The sequence below is a fragment of the Pteronotus mesoamericanus genome, unplaced genomic scaffold, assembly GCF_021234165.1.
Source record: "Pteronotus mesoamericanus isolate MK-2021 breed Mesoamerican mustached bat unplaced genomic scaffold, CSHL_Meso_final contig_24, whole genome shotgun sequence".
NCBI classification, from domain to species: Eukaryota; Metazoa; Chordata; class Mammalia; order Chiroptera; family Mormoopidae; genus Pteronotus; species Pteronotus mesoamericanus.
Genome location: NW_026555100.1, coordinates 25,454,688 through 25,481,097, shown reverse-complemented (window position 1 = coordinate 25,481,097; position 26,410 = coordinate 25,454,688). Strand labels below are relative to the sequence as shown.

General features: G+C 37.6%; 1 protein-coding gene across 1 annotated transcript; it reads right to left on the bottom strand.

The window, feature by feature from the left end:
* Positions 1-288: 288 nt before the first annotated feature.
* Positions 289-26,367, bottom strand: LOC129069811 (lipase member K). Its single transcript, XM_054572458.1, has 9 exons — positions 26,236-26,367; positions 23,788-23,902; positions 21,708-21,906; positions 20,076-20,185; positions 18,770-18,906; positions 9,335-9,481; positions 7,417-7,488; positions 5,029-5,100; positions 289-522 (listed from the first exon to the last, which is right to left on the bottom strand). The coding sequence occupies exons 1-9, from the start codon at positions 26,338-26,340 to the stop codon at positions 289-291; spliced, it is 1,191 nt and encodes a 396-aa protein (XP_054428433.1). The 5' UTR covers positions 26,341-26,367.
* Between the last annotated feature and the right edge of the window lie 43 nt (positions 26,368-26,410).

Here is a 26,410-nt window from a genome sequence, read left to right as displayed (position 1 = left end):
CTCCTATTCCAGTCTGCTAAGATGGTTTCTTATACAACATGAAGTAATCAAGGAATGATATCCCAGCACCTTTGCCATAAACATAATCTAATCAAGGGTGTGGCAACCCGTCACCTTTGCCAATTCTAGATGCAAGTATCAGGTCCCTCCCTAACTCAAGGAGTGCAGACTACACAACTGCATAGACATGAGGAGGTAAAAGTCATTGGAAGGGTCATCTTCGGGTCTGTGTGCCACATCATTACCATGAAGACTTGCTTGCTTAGAAAGAGGTACGGGTATTTCACTTCAGTAACATTCCTCCATCATTCTAATTAGGTCCTGGTAAATTTCTTGGGGTGCATCCTGTCCAAGGTAAAAATCCACATGATTGTAGTGTGGAATAAATTTGTAATAAATGAGTCTGGTAATTTTAGGAATTAAGTTTTCAGTGTCCTTGGGATCAGCCACACGGTCATGTCCACCACTCCACATTGCTGTTGGAACTTCCATCTTAGTGACATTGTATAAGGGAGGTGTAAGCTAAATACAATTAAAGAGACAGAGAGAAAAAAAAAGTTTTCATAGAAAACCACATTATAGAACTAACATTATCAGTTTTTAAGCATGTTCTTTAAATGTTAAAAATGTGCAATTATGACACAATATGTAAACATTTAAAATCTTAAATTTACTTAAAACACTTTAGGGCAATAATATGAATTGTGAATTCAAAAAAGCAATCACTGTATTTCTGATTTTCACTTTTGGGAAAATAGGACAGGATCCTAGAGAAAAAGGACCCTTATTTCTATGGGACATCATCTTTCTAGTAGTACTTGGATTGGGACTGTATCCTTTCAAACAAAATATTGGATAAGATAAATATAAATACCCTTCTACATATGCAGAAACCTGGGCTCGGGGGAGTTGATATTTGAGCAGACTCTTCAGGGAGCATTGAGACCAACACATAAGAACAGATATTTGAAATATGATTTTAAAAAGCGAGCCTGTTACAGAGCAATCGTGCCTCGGGTGCTCATCTCCTAGCAAATCTCCCCTGCCTCCTGCCCCCGGGGAACACCTTTCTTGTGCTGATTCAACAAATTCCACTCCCCCAGTTCCAGTGTGGTCCAGGGTGACCAGGCCTGGCCAATTAGTTCTTCATTCTCCTGGCCACAGTGGTTATATAATAGATGATTAAAACTTGGCTTGTACTCTCTGGAAATTTTTGCCAGAACTAGTAAAAAATATATTGCCTTTTTCTTTGGGTTTCCAGTTTAAAGAACTATATGAGCTAGATATATCCTGTCATCATCCTACTACTTTTACATTGGAAAGAGCCTAAAAATGGAAACAGCATATGGAAGCAGAATGAGAAGAGAGAGAGAGAGAGAGAGAGAGAGAAAGAGAGAGAGATCCCTGATGACAGTGTTGTTTAGGTTCCTAGCTATTGTGAATTTACTACTATACTTTTTAGTTTAGAAGCAGCATATATATTTTAACCTAAAATAGAGTTGATTTCTGCTACTTGCAACTGAAAGTTTTAACTATTACCATATGCTATGGTCTGAATTGTTCCCTACCTCACCCCAAATTCTCATGTTGAAACCCTACTCCAGAATGTGATTATATTTGGAGATGAGGCTTTTTGGAGCTCATTAAATTAGATTAGGCCATAATGGTTAGGTCCTAATCCAATAGGACTGGTGGCCTTATAAGGAAGAGAAGAGCATGCACTGAGGAAAGGCCCTATGAGCTCAGAGTGAGAAGTTGGCTCTGCAAGCCAAAGAGAGCCCTCACCAGAACCCGACCATGTTGCCACCCTGTCCTTGGACTTCCGGCTTCCAGAACTGTGAGAAATAAATTTCTGTTGTTTAAGCCACTCAGCCTAGAATATTTTTTAATGGCAGCCTAAGGAGATTAATGTACCATAGTTCATTTTGGCAGCAAAATTAGGAAGAAAGGTTCATATGGACAAAGGTGTAGATATTTAGGAAACTGTGACTTTGGCCAAGGAGATGTTTCTTTTTTTAAAGTATATTGTATTGATTATGCTGTTACAGTTCTCCTAATTTTTTTCCTTTGCCCACTTTTCCCAGTGTCCCCATTACCTCCAGGAGTCCCCTCGCAAAGTTCCTGTCCATGGGTCGTGTGTGTAAGTTCGTCAGCTTCTCCATTTCCTATACTATTCTTAACATCGCCCTACTTTGTTCCTACCAATTATGCTTCTTAATCCCTGAACCTGTTCCCCCATTCTCCACCTTTCCCCTCCCAGGTGATAACCCTCCAAATGATCTCCATACCTATGATTCTGTTCCTGTTCTGGTTGTTCACTTAGTTTGTTTTTGTTTTTGTTTTCTAGATTCAGTTTTTGATAGTTGCAAGTTTGTTGTCATCTTAACGTTCATAGATTTGATCTTAGTTTTCTAAGATTTTGTTCTGTTCTTTCATTTGGGCCGTATTTCTTTGTCTCCTCAATTTTGCAGCCTCCCTGTGTCTGTTTCTGTGTATTAGGTAGAGATGTTTTTTATATCCTGCTTTAGCAAAGGCACCTGTAAATTGTGTGTGGCAGAGCCTTAGGCAATTGCCAGGGCAGAGCAACTCACTTCATTGCTCCTCGGCTCTGGAGGGATAGCCAGAGAGGGGACAACGCTGCTGCCTGGCCTCCAGAGGTCTGCCCAGCATTTGCCACATTTTCAGCCTCTTCACCCTCTTCCCGTATGAGACCCACATGATGCCCCTCCAGCTGCTGCCTTGGGGTTTGCATACATTCTATGTCTACATGGATCCTTTAAGTAGCAAAATCCAGTAGTTTCTTCTGCCACCCCAACCCCCACTGGTTTTTACAGTCAGATGTAATGGGGGTTATCTTCCTGGTGCTGGAACCCTAAGCAGTGCAGTCTAGCCTGGAGCTGGGATCGCTTGCTCCCAGAGCATTCTGGGAGAGGTTTCTTAGAGAACTGGAAACATGCCTGAGGGAGACCTGACTTGGTGACTGTGCACCCTGCATTCTCTTTGCAGGGTGATATTCAGGCAGAACGCACTGGTACAGTCATTCCAGATGTTATTTCCAGTTGATGGGTTGGTGTTTGAATCTTTACATCACTGCATATTTAAAGTACATCACCCCTCCCCATAATACTGGGAAGCATTGGACCTGAGCTTCGGACCAAGTGGTAAATGAGAATGTGTGTAGTTGTATGAAGGCAATGCAAAGGGCAGAGAAGGAAATGAATGCAGATTAGCACTGACCAGTAGTGCACGCGAAGGGAGGATGGACTCAGGAAAGCCTGGTGCGGGGGCCCAAATGGAAAGCGCAACTGATGAAAGAAGAGATGTGCTTTTCCTGACTCTATATTTTGTTCAGTAGAATAACACAAAGCATAAATATTTAAATGCAAAGGTAGAGATAAAGATACAGGACAAATTAACATAACGGATGCAACATAACAGAGGCAGCAACGTTAGCAAGCTTTAGGACTCAAAGGGGGTCTGAGAAGCCCCTGACATCAGAATCCCTTTACTGCAATGATTTAATACCCTGCTAAGGATGAATGGGGAGCCTAGAAAAATGGCAAAGAAAAGTGACCATTAAGAATAGGATCTAAATGATACGTGACGTCTTTTGGCCAAGAATTTTTATTTTCTTAGTAATAAAAGATTGGTGATAACATTGGTAATTATACTTGTCTAATTTATAGTGTTTTTTTACTTCTAGTTGTGACTGTTGCTTTTTAAACATGCATATAGTTTACCCTCAGTTTGTTTAGATTTTTCTTATTTTTCCCCAAAGCACCAAGCAAAACATTCATAGCTAAACCTGAGTCATTTTAAAAAATAGTATCTGAAAACATAATGATAAAGCTCATACTTGTGAATCAAATAACCTCATCCAAACAGGTATCTGAGTCCTATGGGGCAAGGCTACCACCTAAAAGGTTTTCGTAAAGCAGCCACATACACTTGCCAAAGAAAGAGATTGCTTAATTATGAATGAATAGTATGCACTGACATAGCATGTTTGTGTGTTTGGGCACACACACCCCTACACATATATAATTATAGTAGTTTAGGAAAAAAATCAGATTTTTCACTCCAGTTGAAGTTATTCATTTTTACTATTGCAGTTATTACAGTGGCACTGAAAATTTGCTTTTCAAAAAAATTTTCCAACTTCCACATCCCTGATTTGTGAAACCCATGTACCTTTGATGACTATTTGTTTAATGTGAGGTCAGTCTATCAGAAAAAAGTCAAAATCTCTATTAAATTTCCTTATTTACTCAAAAAAATAACAACACATATTTCCCTTATCATGGAGTTTTTGCTGCAAAACTTTTCATAGATGATGTCAATAAATATCTTAATGTACCATTCTCTGGGAGATAGCACTAATTCTTCCTAAAAGGTGCTTATTTCCGTCTGGTGTACCTTTAATGATCCTGTACAGCAGTAAACAACTTTCCAAAGAACTAATAAGACAGTGTTAGCTCATTTTATGAGAGATGAATAAGAAGTAAGAGCATATGCGCTAAAACCAAAAATTATGTATCTTCTCTCTTTAGTATATGATCTTGGATTCTGAGAGTTTCTTTTCTTTTCTTTTTTCTTTTTAAAAGCCATAAACGTAGTGGAAGAATAACAGACTTTAGATCCAGAAACGCCTGGGTGATGTTTTGATTCTTTACTAGTTAAATAATTTTGATAATTTACCGAACCTTTCTGAGCATTGAAAGGTCATAGTGAAGATCGAAAGTAATTATATGGCACATGGTTAGAAACCAGTAAGTAATATCCAATCTATATAAAATAGCAGGCATAGTTTGAATAAAACCTAGTAAGTGTTTAATGAGTGGATGCCATACAGGGTAGTGCAAAAGTAGGTTTACAGTTTTTCATGTAAAAAATAATACAATGAATAGTAAACAATAATACAAGAATAAATTCTGTGTTTTGCATACTCACAGCTGTAAACCTACTTTTGCCTCCCCTGTATTTATTAGCTCATTGGCAGTAGGCAACTCATGATTGTTATTATTGTACCTGATGAAAGTGCTTCATGTTCTGATCAGGGTTTCCCCAGTCAAAAGCTTGGAACAGACCAGAATTAACAGCCTACAATAAAAGAATAAACACATTAACATGATATAAAAGTCATACATTTAAGGACAGTAAACAAGAAATATACGGAGAAGATTGACATTTTGTCCTACTCTTTAGCACATGTGCTAAAATTCAATAAAGACTAATAAGCCAAATAATAAAAACAATAAAAATGGATAACTAATTTATGAAACATTGTCAAGCTTTTATCCCCCCTTATAATTTTCCACTGAAAATCCTCAGACAGAAATGCCTTTATAGTGCTACAATACTGTATACAGACAGAAAAGTTTTAAAAGATGCTGAATTGAATGATTCTTAAATACCTTGGTTCAAGGAATATATATTATATTATATATTAAATATATATATTTAAAAGGCACCACAGATACATCTCTTACATTAAAAAATGACTGCCATTATTATTAAACAATTTGAAACTTTATTATCCTTATCAGGTGGTCTGGGTATTATATGATACTCCCTGCTCTTAAACAGCTTTGCTACTATTGAAGGGAACGTATATTCCTAGAACGCCCTCTATGCTTTCTGTGGGAGGTGTGGCTCACTGGGTCTGTCTCCTGCCTTCAAGGCCAAGCATACTGCCAGGTCATCAGTAAGGTGGCTACAGGCTGCACGTCTGGGACACCACACATGCCCCTTTTTGCATTTGAATTTTAGACTTCAGATATTAGAATAGAAACTGTCATATACCTAGGGGTCCTTTCGTCTGTTATGTGCCACCATGCTCATTTGAAGAGACAGATAATTTTTACCTTTACCTCAAGCTCTTCATTCAATTATTCTCAGGCTACTCTAAAGGCCTTTTCTTAACTTGAATCTCAGGTATTTTTTTTCACATGCATTGATTTAAACTTGATTTTTAGTTTTAAATGATTCCCATCAGATTTATATTGACAGAGGCAGCAGCTTTCTGTTATTGGAATTTTGCATTTCCAACAATGGGAAGCAATAGAGTATATTAGTTACAAACATGGATTCTTGCATCAAACAGACCTGGTTTGATCTAGGCTTAAAAAGTATTGAATTTGTGGTCCAGGACAAGATATTTATCATCTCTAAACCTGTTTTCTCACCTATGAAATAGGAATGACTATAACATTCTTCTGATAGGTTGTGAAGGGTAAGAAGAGCAATAAAAATGTGTAGCACCTAGAAATGTCCAACCAATCTTTTTTACTAATTATTGCCATCTTCCTTACCCCTGCCTCAGCTGTATAACTTATGATCAAATATTTTATACCCCTACCTTTACTTCTATCCTGAAGTGGGCTTTCTGCCAGAAAAGACTGCTCTGGAAGAGGAGTCAGCTGGGAGACATATAAGGGATTGGCTAGGACATTTGTAGAAGGGAGATATTAATGTCTTATTGAAAGATTGTCATGAGAATGAATTCAATGATATTGGATGAAAGCGTGTATAGAAATGAGAAAAGAACGCATAGTAAGTGCTCAATCAACATGAAATTGAAGTTGTGCTGCCTGGAAGGCCGTGCTCCTCTGAGAGTCTGTAGGAGTCGTAGGGCCTCCCCAGTGGGAGGTCCTGTGTCTTGAACATTTTTTTTCTGATGTGAACTTGAAGACTTATCTCAGAAATCCTCAACTAGTGTTTCAGGCCATCTATGGAAGTGATTCTAAACTTCAAAGCAAGAAACAAATGTATCAGGGTGTAGGTTAAAATGCAAATTCTTAGAGATCTCAGATATACTAAAACTTTGGGAAGAACTCACTCTACCCCACACACAAACTCTCATACACAGTTGGCTCAGAAAACTACACTAATTGAATTTGACTTATCGTTGAGCTTGTCAAATATTGAATAACATCGAAACACACACACAAAGAAAAAATTTAAACTGAGGGTAAAAACAGACATCTTTAATCTATATTAATCCCTCTCTAGTATTTAATTTGCTCTGATTAAAGCTCCATACTCTGAAATGGCCCATATGCAAAATGAAGGGTTAGATCTTTCTGGAATAGCCTATATCATGGTGTGTAAAGTTCTATTAGAACTGGTGATTTCCCATAAGAGGAAATACAAGCTTTCCCTAGAAAAGGCAGTTTGGAGTAATATGAGGATCAGAATTCATATAGAATATCTGGGAACTAGGCCCAGACTCCAGACACTGAAGACATGAAGACTAGAAGGGTGTAAAAGAAATCAACATGTGTTGATGTTGATTCTAGAAACATCAACTGGACAGTGGCAGGTGCCTGCAAAACCCTGCAATGAGCTGTCTGGGAGTGTTCCTTGGGGATCTTGTATAGACATGTGTGCGTCACATCAGAAACAGGAAACACATACCTGGGACCAGTGTAGCATATTCTGAACAGATGTTCCTGCTGGACTCTGTGCCAAATAAACATCCAAGCGACTCTGCACAGAAAAGAGATCATGTTTCATCTGGAAGGTGATCATATAATCACATCACAAGTAAATTTGAATACTTTTCTTTAGTTTTTGTTTTAGGAATAAACATATAACATACTCTCTGAAGATGTATTAATCAAAGAAGCCCATCTTTAAGAAGTTTTCCTTCCTTTAGCTCTGTTCTTCTGCCCTGAGCAGTCTTTCCATAAAGCCCACAGAGGGCATCCCACAGGTCAGAGGCAGAAAATAATACACCTTTTCTCTCCAGTCTCATCTTGGACATGTCCAAGAGGACAAGAAGTCATGGGATAAAAGCCCCATTGATCTTCTTCACCGTGTGTTATGTCCCAAAGGACATTTCAAGGATGTTGTTCATTGTAAGACATTGGCAACGAGCCTGAATGTTCCCATTTGTTTTCTGATTTTTTAAAATGTGGTAAATATTCTACACGGTTCTTTGAAAGTTTGTAGGACATAATCCATCCAATATTTTAATCTCTGTTAACATTTAAATTTATTCTGGATTTTTTTTAAAAAATTGATTTTTTCATATATTCAATTGCAATCTGTTTTTTTTTAGTATACTAAAAGAGTTATTTTTCCACCAAAGTAAACATCAGAAACATCTTGGAGCTTTAAAAAAAATACAACTACTATGAGCTACCCAAACCTGCGATTCAATATTAAAATTTCTAGGGCTGAGTTCTGGACGTGCGTATTTCTTAAAAGTTCTACAAACACTCTTCTTAGGTGTCCCTGGTTATACCCTCCTAAACATTTTTGCAGGCATGGTAGTATTCCATAGCCCCGGTCCCAACAAAGAGGGAAAAAGGCAATCTGACTGCATAAATGTTCAAAGAAGGCTGCCAATCTATGCTTAAGTGTGTCATTTTGTGAAGTATTTCTTTAGCAAACTCTTAAATCATGTTGAGAGGGCAATTTTTGAAATTATTTCTGAGTTTGCTTAAAGGTCTTTTTACTTAGCTTTGACCACATGAAATGTTTCCATCTAAATGATAAGCACAGTTCCCCTAATAAATTCAGAAAGTGAGAATGGAATGTGAAAAACAGTGGCTAAGGCATGCTTTGCATAGATAACTTTTTAAACCTTGCTTGGGTGCAAGGAAATATTAATTAGTGCTTTCCACTGCCAGAGGGATACTAGTCTCTGCGCAGAATCTATGACACAAGAGGAAATGACCTTCAGCTTCATCTCTGGTTTCATACATATCTCCTCTCTAGCTGGGCAGTAAACTAACTGCCTCTCTTTTCTCTTCCCACTGTTTGGGTCAGCTAGTGGTAACTAAGAAGGGAAAAGATCTCAGTCAAGTTGGAAAGGGCTCAACAAGAATTTAACCTTTATTCCTCTCAGTTTCCCTTGAACAGTGAATATGTAGCAATCATTGAAGAGCCACCCCTTTATCTCTTTGGATTAAAGAAGTGTCTCCCAAAGTGGCTATTTCCACATCACCTTTGAATGTAGAAAATTGATTTAAAAAATAGAGGTGCCTGAGCTCACTCCCTGAATTTCTACTTTGGTAGGTCTGAGACAGGGCTTACGTAGAGAAAGATAGATTTCAAAACCATAGCCATAATAAAGTGAGGGACTTTTCAATGTGGAGCTTTGGCCAATAGTAAGAGATGATAAGAATTTTTAGCAAAAAACCTTCTCAAGTCCTCTTACTACAGCAGGTGGACTCTCAGCTTTGCTTGGAAATCATGAATATGCTAATTACATTTAGGGAGATGAGAAGCAGACCTTAAGTATGGTTTCTGTGCAATTTAGAATAACATTCCCTAACTATTGTGCAACAAAACATTTGCTTCCCTGGATCCAACTACTTACACATACCATGTTTAAGTTTCTTGGATCAAATCCACAAAAAGAAAATAGGAAGTTGCTGCAAACACGATGAAATATCTTCCGGTTGCACACCTTGGTGGCAATGAATTGCTCAAAAAATGTATGAGGAGAGAACATCTTGTCACCAAATAATACCTGCAAGTTCAATTTAAGACACCATTAAATTTCATGGGGTGCATGTCAACAGTGGAAAACGTGTAGTAATTCAGATAAGGACTAGACAGAAGATAACATGTGCTTAGTACTCAGAACTCAATGAAACCGAGTTCTGTTAAATTTTGTCTTTGTAGTACCCCCAGCTCACCTGGTTTTCCCAGATCCTTTTCTTGGAGTGTTTTTGTAATGCTCCCTAAGAAACTAGTCGCCATACAACACAGTTAAGGCTTTGGAATCAGGGATATCTTGGTTTGATTTTGGACTCTTTCTCTTATACCTTAGGAAAGTATTTAATTTCTATTACCCTGAATTTTCTTAACCATAAAATGGAACATTAATATGCACTAAGTAGAACTTTTTTGAAGATAATAGGTAGTGTTTAAAAGACAACTAGTGCATTTTCTAGACCTAGTAAACATTACAAAAAATATTATTATATTTAGTGACTAATAGACTTAATGAGTCATTCCTTCCAGAATCTTTTAATAAACTCTTTCTAGAAGCAATAGCTTAACACAAAAAAATCAATCTCTACAAGTGGAATTTCTAGCAAAGTTGCAAAGAAGTTGAACTTATCTTTTGAACTTTAGGAATCTTTGAAATTAAAACATAAATTAATATCTAATCCCTGTGATTAGAAGTCCAATCTTGCTGTTGATTTACAATAAGTAGTTTCATAATCTGAGGATAATATACTAGATATAAAGGTGAAAAGATTTTTTTTGATTCTTAAAACTTTTGGAAACACCCATTTACACTAAAAAACTGTCATTTCTCTCTTGTGGAATTCTTCATTAATTGACAATCACAACTAAAAAACAAAAATACCTAGCACTTATTTTTGTTGCACTAATGCACTGTAATAACTTACATTATCTTTGGTAAACTAATGCTAGTAACTTCTTACTGTTTTATTAAGTTCTGAGTTTGGAAAAATGGTTATTTTATATAGTCAAAGGTAATATTTAATAAAATATTTTATATTTCATGGAATATTAATGAAGTATATAGTATGCCATGACTTAATGTAATTCTTCATGGTAGAGAGAGGGAGGGCGGGAGAAGGGAAGGAAAGGAGAGAAGGAGAGGCTACAATATGTTAAACTAGTTCAAACCACTGCAAGCATTGTCTAATTTATTTTAGCCTCATATTCACTTTGTCACAATCACTGAAACCCTTGGACAATATGCCAGATAACTTATTTAATCCATTTAACAAATTGTAACTCGTCCTATGTAGCTGTCTACATGATAATTTAATAGTACTTATCTTTTAAAAGAATGTTGACATCTATGTTCTCAAGTGTGATAACCTGAATAGATCGCCACATAAATAAGAAAGTAAAAGGCAGGATCTGATTTTACTCAGTGAACATTTTTACTTTTCATTTACCAATATCTTCGTCATCCACACTTGGCAGAAAATTCATGTGAAAGATAACAGCCAGTTCAGAGAGTAATTGACCATGAAAATATGACGTGAAGGAAGATGTTATATCTACCATAAGAGGTTCTTGTTCTTTGTTCTGATGGCTGACTTTCCTAAATACAGAGGGAATCACCACGACAGTCTCTGACTTGACTCCACCTCTGTATCCATGCATGAGTCACTCAGCAAAACTACCAGACATTTACCCAAGGATAAATAAATAGCTCCTTTACCCTAACCTGAAAGGGAGGATAATGATACAGACTGACCAGCCATACAGCATCCACTTACAGAGTGGTAAACATGCGGACTTGTCAATGTAATTCCAAGTTGGTTCTGAAGGGGGCATGGTTGTCTCATAACGACATGGAGATAGGCTGCTTCTGTTAGTTTTTTTGGTACTTTTATGAGAATTGCAAAGGCATATCCCTGTTTCTTCTGGCCACATGGCTGACTCCATGTCAGGACACATGGCATGCCAAGCAGATCATGGACTGGATTCAGCCCTCAACAGGCTGCTGAGCTGGGCCCCAGTGAGTATGGCTGCATAAGGATCCACGATTGACTTCTTCAGGTTGGCACTGATAAGGAGAACATATGAAAAAGAGCACTGACCGTGGATGGCCTGATCAGATCTGGGTTGAAATTATGGCTCTGCCACCCATTAGCTGGGTGATTTGGGACTGGATGTTTAACTTCGCTAAGACTCAAGATCTTTTAAAAATGGAAACAATATTAACAATCCTTATTACCATAGATAATATATAAAAAGCAAAAGGTCAGAGCAAGCTACGCCTTATAGCAAAGAAAGATAAGAATAGGAAGGCATAAATGTACAGGGGCAAAACAAGAGGTGGGAGGGGAGGAAAGGATGAACAATTGGTAAACAGGAGACTTGAAACAAAGTGCTGTGGTTTTGACTGTAAAATAAATTCAGTTAATAATACTAGATAATATTTATAGAGTACCTGCTGCAGGCCAGGTATTATGCCTAAATATATATTATCTCAATGAATATCCCAAACAACTTCTATGTTTTTTAATTGAACTTATTCAATTAAAATTCTATGTTTTTTAAAACGTACTTATTTTACTTACAACTTTAATGAATAATTGACACTACAAGACATGAAAAATCCTATGAATAAAAGCTCATATCCTTTGACCTACATCTCCCTATTTCCTCTTCTTTCAGCCCCAGAAACTACCTTTTTAGTTTTTGTCTCTACAAAATTGGCTTTTTAAAATTAGAATCCATATTTAAGTGATTCCATACAGTATTTGTCTTTCTTTGTCTGGCTTAGTTCATTTAGCATTAAGCCTTCCAGGTTCATCCATGTTGTCACAAATGAAAGTATTTAACTTCTTTTCTTTTGGACGTTTTATATTCTTTTTAATTTTTATATTTTAATTTGTTGAGGAACCTGTATATTGTTTTCCATAAGGGCCATACCAATTTATTTCCACCAATAGTATAGTATGCGGGGTTTTCTTTTTTCCACATTCTCACCATCATTTATAATTTCTTGTCATTCTGATAAAGGCCACTCTAAAAGGTATGAGGTGATGTCTCATTGTGGTATTAATTTGCATTTTCCTGATGATTAATAACGTTGAGCACTTTTTGATGTGCTTTTACACCTATTAATCATTTGTGTGTCTTCTTTGGAAAAAGTTTTGGTCCTTTGCCCATTTTTATATTAAATTACTCGCTTTTTCCTATTGAGTTATATAAGTTCTTTGTATATGTTATATTAACCTCATATTGGATACATACTTGGTAAGCATTTTTCCAATTGTAGATTATATTTTCAAGATATCGATTACATCATTCACTGAGTTGAAGCTTTTTAGTGATTATTGATAGAATAATATTTAGTGCCATTTTATTGTCAGACTATTTTCCTCTGTTTTTTCCCCTTCTCTTTACTCCTCTTCTTAAAGCAAGCCCTTTATCGTTTGTTGCAGTACTGGTTTGGTGTAAACAAATTCCTTTAGCTTTTCCTTTTCTGGTAAGCTCCTTATTTGTCCTTTGATTTTAAATGATAGCCTTGTTGGGTAAAGTAGGTTGTAGGTCCTTGCTTTTCATCACCTTGAATATTTCATACCACTCCTCTCTGGCCTGAAATGTTTCTGCTGAGAAATCACATGACAGTCTCATTGGTGCTCCCTTGTAAGTAACTACCTGCTTTTCCTTAAGACTTGTCATTTTAACTATGATGAGTCTCAGTGTAGGCCTGTTTGGGTCCAACAAATTTGGAACTCTCTGAGCTCCCTGGACTTGTATGTCACTTTCCTTCACCAGATTAGGGAAGGTTTCTGTCATTGTTTCTTCAAATAGGTTCTCAATCCCTTGTTAGCTTTCTTCTCCTTCTGGTATTCCCACCACGAGAATGGTGTTACACTTCATGTTATTCAAAATGTTCCTTAAGCTCTCCTCATTTTTTCACCTTTTTCTTGTTTCTGCTCTGCCTAGGAGTTTTTTTCTACTTTGTCTTCCGAATCACTGATTCAGTCCTCTGCCTCATCTAACCTATTGTTTATTCCTTCCAGCATATTATTTATTTCAGATACTGTATTCTTTATTTCTGAATTGTCCTTTTTAATGATTTTTATGTCTTTTTATGATGTTGAGCATCCTTATTATCATTATTCTAAACTTTCTATGTGATAAATTGCTTGCGTCTATTTCATATAGCTCTTCGTCTGAAGAATTTTCTTGTTCTTTCATTTGGGGTCTGTTTCTTTGTCTTTCCATTTTGTCTGCTTCTTTGTATTTGTTTCTTTTTATTAGGTAGACCTGCAAAGACTCTGGTGTAGGCCTTTGTTAAACACAGCTTGTGACTGGCACTGCTTAATCTGTTTGGTGCTGTCAGCGATCCACAGTGTGTGGCTCCCTCTGCTGGGCCAGTCTTGTTTTGGTGAAGTGGTTTGTCTGCCTCTCTGTGGTTATAAGGCTTCTCTCCAACTAGTGTTCAGTTGGTTATTCAGGATGATATCTCCACGATTTAGATGTAATTCCAGATTGGTCCTGGGAGGAAGCTGGTGTAGCTTCCACTTACTCCTATGCCATCTTGGATACCATCTTTTGTTCTTTTTCAAGATTAGTTTGGTTTTTAGGGACTTTTGTGGTTTCTTATAATTTTTAGGGTAGTTTTCTTTTTCTAGTTTTGTGAAAAGCCATTGAATATTCAATAGGGATTCCACTTAATTGTAGATAGCTTTGGGTAGTATGGACATTTAAACAATATTAATTCTTCCAATCCATGAATAAAGTATATCTTTTCATGTAATTGTGTTTTATTCCATTTCTTTCACCAATGTTTTATATTTTTCAGTGTACATGTTTTTCATGTCCTTGGTTAAATTTATTTCTACACATTTTATTATTTTTGATGCTACTGTACATGAGATTGCTTTCTTAATTTCTTTTTCAGATAGTGCATTATTTAGGTAGAGAAATGCACATTTCTTTAAATGTTGATTTTATATTCTACAACTTTATTGAATCCATTTATTAGTTCTAAATTGTTTTGGTGGACTCCTCATGGTATTTTTAATAAGATTATGTTATCTTCAAGCAGAAATAATTTTACCTTTTTCTTTATAATTTTGATGCTTTTATTTCTTTTTCTTGTTTAATTTCCCTGGCTAGGATTTCCAGTACTATGTTGAATGGAAGTGTTTCTGATCTTAGAGAAAGGTTTTTAACCTTTCTCTGTTGAGTATATTGTTAGCTATGGGCTTGTCATATATAACCTTTGTTATGTTAAAGTATATTCTTTCTATATCAAGTTTGTTGAAAGTTTTTATCATAAAAGGAAGTTTAACTTTGACAAAGGCCCTTTCCACACCAATTAAGATGATTATAGATTTTTATCCTTCATTCTATTAATGTGATGTTTCACATTTATGGATTTATATATGCTGAAACATCTTTGCACTACAGGAATTAATCTCGCTTGATCACAGTCAATAATTCTTTTAATGTATTGTTGAATTCAGTATTTTCTTGAGGATTTTTGCATCTTTGTTCTTTTCTTGTAGTATCTTTATCTGATGTTAGTGTCAGGGTAATGCTGGCCTTGTAAAATGAATTCAACAGTGTTCCTTCTTCAATTTGTTAGAAGAATTTGAGCAGTATTCACATTAGTTCTTTTTTTAAGCTTTCACACCTGAGGTCAACAGTGGTGATGGCTGCAGGAATCCTCAGTGGCCAAAATTGTGGAAGTCTTTCCAGTGGCAGGGGTGACTAGAGTTAGTAAGGTCCTCAGTGGCAAAGGCTGCTGGTATTCTTACATTCTTTTTGTCCATGGGAAGAAGCTATAGCTCTGGGTATAATTCCTGGTACCAGATTTGGCTCACTGGAACTCAGAGTGGCAGCAAAGCCAGTACCCGGGATTCAGGTACACACAGAACTACCACAGCACCTCAGCTGGGGCATAGGTGTATTTACTGTGGTAGTAGTGTTAGTTCTGATGTGCCGGCATGTGCAGACCTTCTGTGGAATTAACGTTTGGGCCTCTTGTATTTGTTGCAGTGACTCAGGCTCAGGGGTGGGGATAAAGGTTGAGAGACTCAGCAGCAGCATGGGCCCAGGGATGACAGGGTGCAGTAGTGGCTGAGGCCCAGGAGGCAGGGTGTAGCAGCAGCTTGCTCTAGGGATGGCATCATTAGGGCCAAGCTTGCTGCTCCGCATCTGCCCCTGGGGGGCCAGACCTGGGACTTTGTTCCACCCTAATGATTCTGGGAGGAAGCTCCAACTTGGGTTCCAAGGGCAGAGCACGAAGAAGCAGTAGTGTGGCTCCAGTGATGGTGGTTCAAAATCATGACTTGGGACCCAGAGACTAAGGGATAGAGCAGTGGCAATTCCCATCCCATAGATGTGCTCTGCCGTTTGCTGATTCCAAAGTGGGCAGAGCAGCGACTGGGGCCCCTGAAAGCAGGTCTCAACTCAGTGACAGCTCAAGCCTTGGAGAGGAGATGCAGCAGAGGGAACTCAGAGCAGCCCTGTAAGCTGGGGTCAGTGCTGGGGAAGACTGTGGGGATCCTTGGTAACAAAGGCTACAAATTCCCAGGGTAGTGATGAGGGTTGCTGGGTTCTTCTCTTCTGCTTTTAACCATGGGATGGAATCCCTCAGGGGATGCTTTTGTGTGATGAGCTGCTCCAGACTAGGGGAAAGGGATGCAGGTGAAATGCTCTCTATTCTTTTCTATGAAGCCATTCTTGGTATTTGGGCTCTTCAGGGTTTCTGCTGCTTCTTCAGTATAGTCTAGAACTTCCCGAGAGCTATTGTCATCAGTTTACACTTGTTTTATCATTTTTGTTGTGTATATTGGATAGATGTGTTGGGGCCACCAAGCTCACCATCTTGCTGACATCAGAAATTCAAATTCTATCCATTTTATAAATGTAAAAAACTTAGGCTTAGAATGGTTAAGTAGCTTGCCCAGGGTCACAAAGGGCAGAAAGCAGAGACAGAATGTGAACTCTGTTCTTTCTGACTCAAGTCCTTTAGCCAGTGTCTAGTGTGAATTGAATGGAACTGAAATTAAATGAAGGAGTAATGGGAAAGAACTGATAGCGTCAAAAAAAAGAATTCTCTAATCAGAGATAGTGAAAGTGTTGTCTCACTCCAGCTCTCCACTGAAAGAGGAAACCACTCTCCAAAAATACCTGAGAATATTTGGCTAATAGGAGAAAAGAAGACAAAGAAGCCGCTTCCTCTCAAAGTTTATATCATACCTATTTTATTATCAGATCCTGTAATTTTTTTTTCCTTGGGACAACTCTAGAGTGTAGCAATAATCCCAAAACCACTCTATCTTTTGTCCCTCATGATGTCCTTGACTCCCATACACTTTCATTTGGTTACCAGGAGAATCTTCATTAAAAAAGAGCATGATGCATGCCATTCCCCATGGGCAAGTACTTTCCATAGTCACCCATTACCTATAAAATAAATTCCAAGCTTATTAACTTGGCGCTCAAATCCTTTCAGAATCTACTCCTACATATCCAGTATTATTTCTTATACACTTCTTTACAAATGTAAGGCACCAATAAAGTCATTTACATGTGGTTTCCCATGGCTTGAGTTTTACTACTTCAGTGGTGCCCATGTTATCGTTTTGGTTTGGAAAGACTTCCTACACGACCCCGGAAGTTGAAATCTGGCCTTTGAGCTCACATTCAAATGCCACCTCATCTAAGAAGTTCTACAATTCCAAAAACTAGAAACACTTTCACTTTTCTCTGTTTTCCTATTTTTTTTCACTCTATTAGTATAACGCTGGGATTTCTATTAGAAATTAGTAGGTCACATGTGGTAGTTCCTCTATTGTAGTTAAAGCTCTTCTAGGACAGTCTTTCTAAAAATACAAATTTGATCAAGCCAGTCCTCTGCCTGACATTCTTCATTGGCTTCCCATTATCAACAGAACAAAATCTAAATTTCTTAATATGATACAACTGCTTTCCATTAATTCTCTTGTTAGATGTCTTCCATGACTCTCACATGCATCCTAATTTTCAGTCATTTCAATTGGCTGAGATGTGTTATTAAAGACATAGCTGTTTCCTGATGTTTTGCTTTTGAAATAATAGCTCCTAGATGTCTTTTTACAGGATTGAATTGAACTGCACTATACCACAGGCACGTCAAAACATGTGAAAGGTTGAAGCAAAGTTGTGAAAATTGAGAAAAATAGAAACAACCCATTGTATCAAAATGTCTCTTAACTGTGTGGAAATGCTGAAATAAGTTAGCAAGCAGTCCAGTGAGACCAGGCTAGACTGAATCTTTATGGTATAATAAGCCCAAGTACCACGAGGGAGATAGGAGCATTTTTCATGTTGTTTGGTGGCTTTCCTGCTACTGTGTTTCTGAGTTATCTAGGTATGGAACTGACTCAACATAGACTAATTTGCTTATCTCTTACCAATCACAATCCTTGGCTTCTATAAATATTATCTCAGTTTTATTATACAATCATTACCTTCTGTCAGCCATGGGAAAATCTTGTATTAATATGCAACATGAAAACACACCAACCCACATAGACCAATTCTCCTCAACTGAGTAGATGATGAGCTTAGTTAGCTATCAGCTAGCTGAAAAATCCGAGGTCAAAGTTATTGTCCAGGTTTTGAGGAGTTAACAGACTGGGAGACTGTGAAGTGTTGGCATTTGGGCAAAATTGGACTTGTAGAGATGGGGGAAAGTCTGTTATATAAAATGCATGAAAGCAATAACAATAGTTGACATTTGTTAAAGGCTTAGAATATGCAAAACCTAGCTCTAAGGGATTTACATGTACTATGAACTCACTTAATCATCACAACAGCCTTATGAGTAGAAACTACTATTATCTCAACTTTAACCAATAAAGATAATGGTCCACGGAACAGTTAAGGTCTTGACCAAATTTACCCAGCCAGCTAGGATTCAAACCCATGCCTTCTGGCTTCATGCTGTGATCTCAACTACTACTGTATACTGTCTCTCAGAAACTAGGGGCCACTGGAGAGAAATTTAACCTCCTAGATTAAACAAACAGATTAATCCAATCAGTAATTGCTTTCTCTGTAATTGAGGAATGACAAACAGGAGAGAGTGAAGACATTCAAGAAGACAATAGGGTGGTATAACATCAGAGTGAACCCCCTGAACCCTGTTGGTAAATCCGCACATCATAAGTAAACCTATGTGAATAACTCCAGCACCTATTATATTCTCAGAGGTGTGTAAAATGCCATTTGATTTTCTTCTATTGAAATCAGTGGGAACAGAGCTCGTTTTAGTTACCACAGATTTAAACTTGGGGAAGTCACATACCTTGACTGCTTCTCTGGAAAGAGTTGTTAACTTTCTCATAGGACTTCGGGTGTATTGCACTGTAGTGACGGGAGCCAATGCAAAAAATATTTTAATCCTTTTAGCCAGCTCTGGATTTGTAGAGAATGCGATGAAAGCTGAAAGGGAAGAAGATACTAGTTTATAGATTTAAGATAATTCCTAAGTCATTTTAAATCATAGCAAAAATAGTTATATTAAAAACAACAACACAAATAAAAAACAACTCATAGTAAGTACCATTTGTAAGGAAGGATTTTCTAAATTTCTCAAGAGTGGAGTCGGCTAATTCAGAACAAAGTACTTCCTGTCCCTGGAGAGCACAAGAGTTACAGAGAGCGTTCAAACAGCCCTTGTGGGGCACGTGTAGGTAAGCTCCTAGCTCAACCATATTCATACCAGATAAAACTTGGCTTTAATTTTGACTTCCCATTCACTAACTGTGGGAAGCCCTGGGCAAGTTAACTACATGAGTCTCAGTTTTCACAGTCTGTAAATGCGGAAGAAGATTCCTTATAGGATGATTCTTTTGGTTAAAATATGCATATATAAAGCTTAAAGTATTATTTGGCAGTATCACCATTAGAAAGGATTTCTAAATTCAGTCCTTTGTAAAATATGTATGGTAATGGTCTCATACATTTGTAGTTTCCAATGAGAGAGTGTATGTAAGATGCATGTTATAGTACAGGCATATACAAATCCACTTTATACTAGAAACCTGGTTAGGATTAGGATACAGAAAAGAGGCTGGTGGAAATGCTGTTGGCATTGTCGAGGTCTGTAGCAGAATGAGGAGCAGTGAAGGAAATGAAGTGCCTCATGGTATTGTCAGCACAACCCCATCTACATCCAGCTCACCCCACGGCATCCTGGGAAGTAAAAGGCATGCTGATCATGATATGTTGCTGGTGGGATGCGTAATTCTCTGTTTTCTTTTCGATGTCTTCACTAGACTGTGATCTCTTTAAAGGAAAGATGTCTACCATATTGACCTCTGCTTCCCCAGCATCTAACCCAGAATCTGAAAAATGTTTCTTGTGTACAAAAATGAATAATTATCTCCCCCTATGGCTTATTTATCAGTCTCAAGATTTAATCCTATGGGCCAAAGAATCCCTGTTGTGGTCCTCTTTTTATTTAAACTTCAGAAATAAGCCAGAGAAAAATGGTTTTCCAACTCAAGTTTCCAAGCAGAGACAGCACAGAGGGAAGAGATCCTGACCCCTTTCATGAACAAGGAAGAAGATCCTCTGACACTCTCAGATCACACCTGCCCCAAACACACCGATGGTGGTGCCTTGGGAGTGGCCCACATAGTAGAGTCGCTCCTGTCCAGTTTTCTCTACAATAAAATTGATTGTGGCTGGAAGATCATATTTAGCCATCTCATCCAAACTGCCAAAGGAAAAACAAAAACAAAATTGGAAAAAAATCTCACTGTTAGGCCTGCAGTATTCAAACACATTCATTGCAGACATAGATGCTTAGCTTTTGTTAAATCTAAGAGCAGAGTCAATATATGATATTATGGGTCTCTGTGACGTTAGAGGATGGGAGTCACCTGGATTGCACATTGTGAAGAAAGTAGAATTAGAAAAATCTAAGTTGCAAAGGCCTACAAAGGCTTTTCCTGAAAGGCTATTCATATTTCACTTAATTCTATAGCAGATTTACCAAGCTCTCTTTAAAAAGAACAGTGACCTTGAATGCAATATACAGGGTCTGGCAGAAGTAAGGGCTGCTTGAGTATTGTTGGAAGGGTAATAATATGGGTGTAATAATTTATAGTTTTAATTGGAACATTTTACCCAAAATATCATATGGTATGCTTGAGTGTGATATTGTTATGTTACAAAATTACATGCTTATAATTTTGTAATAAAAGATTTTATAATATAAAAGGGGTACTATTTGTGCTGGAACCTGTATTTAAAAAAAATAATAAAGGAAACAGATTTGCAGACCTCAGCCCAGAAAGACTGAAGCACGGACACCTGGGAATCTGAATATTTATCAATCACTTCAGGTGCTTCTTTTCGTGTGTGCATTTGTATGTGTAGCTGGGAAAATACTCATCTAGGGAATCATCACGTTATTTGCAATAGTTCTACGATACAGCTGCACTGTAGTGTGCAATTAGGAAATGCCAAATAGCTTTCAGGAATAAGGCAAAAATGAGGCCAAGGGACAAACAACTCTCATGACCTTCAAGGTACGGTTCTAAGTGCCTCTGCAAGTGCAGGGGTTTGACCTAATGACCAAGCAGGCATGGCTTCTAGAACCCACAGTGCCCCAGGGAAGGCTGGTGGCAACACTCTGCTCTTTAATCATTCTACAGCCAGGTTTTCTCCTTATTTCCCCCAAACCTGATGCCTGGGGCCGATTTCAATACTGCCTCCTATAGAGGGCAGAGTTTTTTCACCACTCGTGAAGTAAACATTTGTGTGTCATCTGCGCTCAGGACTCGGCTCACCCTTGGCTTACCAGGAACGCCTGATTCTCAGGATTTTCAACAAGAACTTTGTTTCTGGTCCCATCTCTCAATCGGTTTCATTCTTCTTCTTTCATAAGAGTACCAGGTCAACTTCCTTTGGGGTCCACATGGACAAAGGGATAGTTGTGGGAATAACCTTTTTCTAAGACTGCCCTTTGCATTTTGATATTTTTGCATACGCACATGCATGCACATGTGCACCTCCCCCCACATACATACCAGCAAGTGTAGTTTTAGAAACAAACATCAATGCAATAATGACATTTTTTCAGAGCCTATGGAAAAAGCCTGGGTAAAGGAAAAAATGTTTGTTTCCTTCTTGTGGATTTCATTGGATGCATTTGGACAGAAAGGGAAAAATTGAAGTGTTCATCCATATATGAGGAAAGTACACATTTTATTCATTATTATGTATCTCCTTACCTGAAGGCCCAGAATTCTGGTGATTTGGGTGAAAATGTCAAGTGTTTTCTGGACCAGGTATTTCCCCGGCTGTTCCCCATCCACACGTCATAACCAGTATCTGCCAGAAGGAAAGCCAAGCTGTTGTTGGGCAGGTTGCAAATCCAGTTACTGGCAGATGCAATTAAGCCATGTTGCAAATACACAACAGGCCTTGGAGCTGCAAAACATAGGCAACAAGAATTTCATGTCTAAGACAACTTCCTCAGTGTCTACAAGAAAGTTGTCTTTCCTGATTTCCTGTCATATAGAAGAGATGTTAAGAGATGAAATTTGGCAGTAGGCAAACCTAGGTCCTTCCTGAACTATTTATTTGGGCAAGTTATTTATCTTCTCTATGTCTTGGTGTTCTTTTTGTAAAATTTGAATTATGTGTAATGTATTGTGTTGTTCTGTAGCTGCTGAAGTCAGATTGTCCTGGTTCAAAATCTATTCTACTATGTATTAACCCTTTTGTGGTAATCTCAGCTCACATACCTGCACAATAGGTAATAATAACACATTATCTCATAGTATAGTCATAAGAATTAGATTAAAATTAAAATACATAAAAGACTGCCTCGCACAATAAGCATTCACTCTATTATTATTCATATTAGTAACATTTTATTTCTCAAGAAGAAACTGATAATAAAACTAACTTTTCTCAAAATAATAGCATAAACCATAAAAATGCCATTTGTTGAATACTAAGTATGCACTATGCTAGATATTATACACACTGCTTAATTTTTTTCTTTCTGAATACAAAATTCAAAGATTTAAGTGAAATGTTATGCTATGTAAAATTGTTAATTTAATGTAAAAATCTTATTCGTAATGTAAAGTTAGAACTACTTGACTAAGGAAGAGAAAGAAAGGAAGTGGGGAAGTGGTGTTGAAAACTCCAAGAGAGAAGTGTGATCAGAAATTTTTGTTTAATAAATGACTTGGAATGCTCTGGTGTACTTCAGGACTCTCCCTCAGGTCACTTTTGGTGCTACACTGGCTTCCTGAGTTTGGGCAGGCTAGACTGGACACTCAGAGAGCCTTCAGCCATCTGAAAGCAAGGAATTATGTCCATTTACCCACTTTTTCAGAAAATAGAAGGAAGAAGTATTACCAATTCTACAAATAGAAGTCATAGTCCCTCTCTGATCTGTGCCTTCAGGCAGCTTCTCCCTGTAGAGATAGCTTTCCATCTCATGCATTTTGGTAGCTACCTGGCAGAGATCATGAGATAAAAGTTTCTGGAAACAAAGTTCTCATGAGTATGTATACAGAAAATAGTTATTTACGGGAATGGATGGTTCTGTTAAATCATCACCATTTCATCTCTCCCTCTTTTTAAAAGTTTAGGTTTTCTCTTTAAATAATGAAGCCTTCTGACGTTGCAGAGTTTGTTATCCAATGCTTCAAAGAATAAAGGGAGCCAAAAATCAGAAAAGAAAAGAAAGAGTGCTTGCCAAATGAATCCTTCTTTTCTCCACAGATATTAATCTATATTTCAAGGAGCTAGAAATGGCCCTTCAATTCAGTGTAAGTATAGAACTAATAGTGTCATATTTACTTTACAAATGAAATCCCACTGACTTGGGTGGAGGACTAATTACAACTTATATAATACCAGTTGGAAAGCTATTGTACTAGTGTAAGCAAATAATAGTTATATGTAAGTCTAGACTTGAATAATCTTGAAGTTTAAAGAATTTTGCAAATAAAGAAATTTAGAAGGCCAGTCTTGGTGACTGGCTATATATATAGGAGATAAGGGAGAAGAGATTATCAAAATGACTCCAAGTTTTAAGTGGAAAAGTGGTATCTCTAGTGTAAGACCTAGTTTTCCTTTTGTGTTTTTTAGGATAGAAGACAAAGTAAAAAAATAAAAGGTTAAATAAACAGTGTACACAAAAATGCCTTAAAAATCCCAAAGGGTCACACAGATGAAACAAAGTGCCTGTACTGGGTGACACTAGGCTCTGTTTCAAAACAAAAGCCGCCTTGCTGCCCTCAGCGCATCTCTCCATAGGCGTTATGCCTTTCATAACAAAAGAAACCCTACCTGTTCCTGGACAGCCTCTTCCATGAGGAATCCTGTAAATTCCAAGGACATAACCATCTTTTGTCACAACATCATACTTTTCATAAGGATAGCCCCAGTAAGAAATAATTTGGCTCTGGAAAGAGGAAAGAAAAATATATATGTTCATGATATAATCTCTTGATTTCTACTTCAGCATTGCAATATAATACTTTAAGTCACAGCCTACTCTTCCTCTATGCATTGAGACAAAATAAAGCAGGAAAATCAGGAGGGCTTGAGGAGGGCTTTAAAGGGGGGTGGATGCAAGCCAAGGCGTGGGCGAGGCAAGGTTGGGTGACTGTACATTTTGGTTTGCTTGGCCTGGTATTGTTAATGTATGCTAGTTCATTCTCAAAATGTGTTGACAAGCAATGATATTGTCACCTGATGAGGGAAACTACAGCTGGTTGTGCAGTACCCTGTGGCTAATAACAAGTGAGCTGCCACCAACCTTCTACCTTGAAGGAGATGAAAGGAAGTAATTACCAGAACAAGAACAAGAACAAGAAAGTCAGGCAGAGAGGACCACATTGAGGAGAACAGTGACCTTTAGCAGAGGGAGACAGGTTGTCTAAGGTGACCTCATGGAAGGTTCCAAGGCAATATCTCATCTGGTTTCACTCTCCTCCTTCCTTCTGATCTCCTGCTCAAGATTTCCATTGGATGGACTGAACTGAAACCAAAGGCCAAGAGAACTTGTTGACCTACTTCTTACAGGTCAGCCTTTTGGACAGAGAAAACAGTATAAAATAATACAGAGTGGATCTAGAGGTGTAAACTAAAGATATCCCAACCACAGATATACAAGAAAGAGGGGAACTACTGTTTATTGTGTAGAAAATGGTTTATATATCCTGTTTTATTAATCTTAACAAATGGCCTTTAAGATAGAATTATACACATTTTGCAGCTGAGAAAACTGAATTTCAAGAAGATTAACAACTAGGAGATTGTACAACTAGGAAAAGATAAAGATAAAGTTAAAGCCTAAGTAACTTTCGTTCAAAAGCATACCCTTACCACAAGATTATGTATTTGCCCATTCCAGGCACACAAGAGGTGCGTACACATTATGGGACCATATAAAGCAGTGGTTACGAGCTCAGACTCTAGAAATTAATAGCATGACACTGAATTCCACCTCTTCCTCTTACTAACTATGGAACTTTTGGAAAATTACTTAACCTCATTCTGTCTATTTCCCTCAACTGTAAGATAAAGAAAATAATGGTAGCTCTTCACAGATTTGTTGTGAGGATTATACAGAAAGAGTCTAGAATAGTGCTTGGCACAATGTAAGTGATCCATAATGTTTATTATTCTTGTTTATCCTCACCCAAGGACACACATTGGTTTTAGAGAGGGGGGAAGGAAGGAAGAGAGAGAGCGAGAGAAACACCGATGCAAAAGAAACTGATCAGTTGCCTCTGGCAGCACCTTGAACAGATGGAACCCACAACCTAAGTTTAAGCCCTGACTGGGAATTGAACCCATGATATTTGGTTCTACAGGATGACCTTCCAAACAAATGAGCCACAAGAGCCAGGGCTAATGTTTATTATTCTTATTATCATTATAAAATAATTAACAGCCAAAAAGCATTCGGAACAGAAAGAATAAAATGTGTGTGAATATGGGAGAAAAGGGAAAATTTGGATTGAGGACATATATTTGTAGACTGTGAGTTCAGCAATGTGGTAGAAGGTTAGGGGTACCTGCTGGATGTGTTGGAGAGAGAAACAAGACACTGATATTAAAATTTGAACAGTTCCATTCTTAAAGTTCTAATATAAACAGGTGCAGGAGAGCAGGTCCATGGTGTACGATGTATGCGGGAATATGGAGTATCCTATTAGAACAAAGCCTATAGTGGACATTGGTCATTTGTCTTTTCCTTTCCCCTCTTCCTGCCTTCTTCCCTCCTTCTCTCCTATCCCCTTCCTCCCTCCCTTTCTTCCTTCTTTCCTTCTTTCTTTCACAGCACTATTACATTCTATCACTCTATTTCATTCGATTTTACTCTGGTATGAACCTGTATGTTAAAATATTTTTGGTTAAGAGGAACCAAAACCAGTTCTGGCTTATTAAACTACAAGAGTACACTGATAGAGCTCACAGATCACAGAAATTGCTCCAGAAAAAACCTCAGGAAGAACTCGAGGATACTCCTTAATATGAACTCGGAAACATTTTCCTCAGTAAGCCACCATGAGATGGTAGCTCAACTACCAGGAGAGGGGATATTAACTGCCCCAACTTGAACCAGGTCTTTCAACACTTACATTAGTTTGCCATGCCAAGGAACAGGGGAAGAGGCACAGGTTCAGTCAATTTAGAATTGAAAACTAGACAAGCACATCAATTATATCTAAAATAATGATAACAATAAATCTTTATCTTAATAGTTTTCCTTAATGGATGACTTACAATATTCATATGAGCTTCAGGATTTGTGGTGATTCCTTTCTTGTGATAACCATATAGAGGTCCAAAAAGAAGCATCGAGCATGTTGCTGCTAAAAGCTGCCACATTTGGGACCTGCCTAGGAAAGGAAATATTAATATTTTGTCATCAAATAGAATTCTAAAAGTGAAATTTGGT

Excerpts from the sequence above, each read along its gene's own strand:
- LOC129069811 (XM_054572458.1), bottom strand. The coding sequence starts at position 26,340 with ATGTGGCAGCTTTTAGCAGCAACATGCTCGATGCTTCTTTTTGGACCT. Across the intron at positions 21,907-23,787 it reads AAGAGGCTGTCCAGGAACAG|CTCCAAGGCCTGTTGTGTAT; the intron begins GTAGGGTTTCTT and ends TATGTTTTGCAG. Across the intron at positions 9,482-18,769 it reads TTTCCAGAGAAGCAGTCAAG|GTATTATTTGGTGACAAGAT; the intron begins GTATGTGACTTC and ends TTGAACTTGCAG.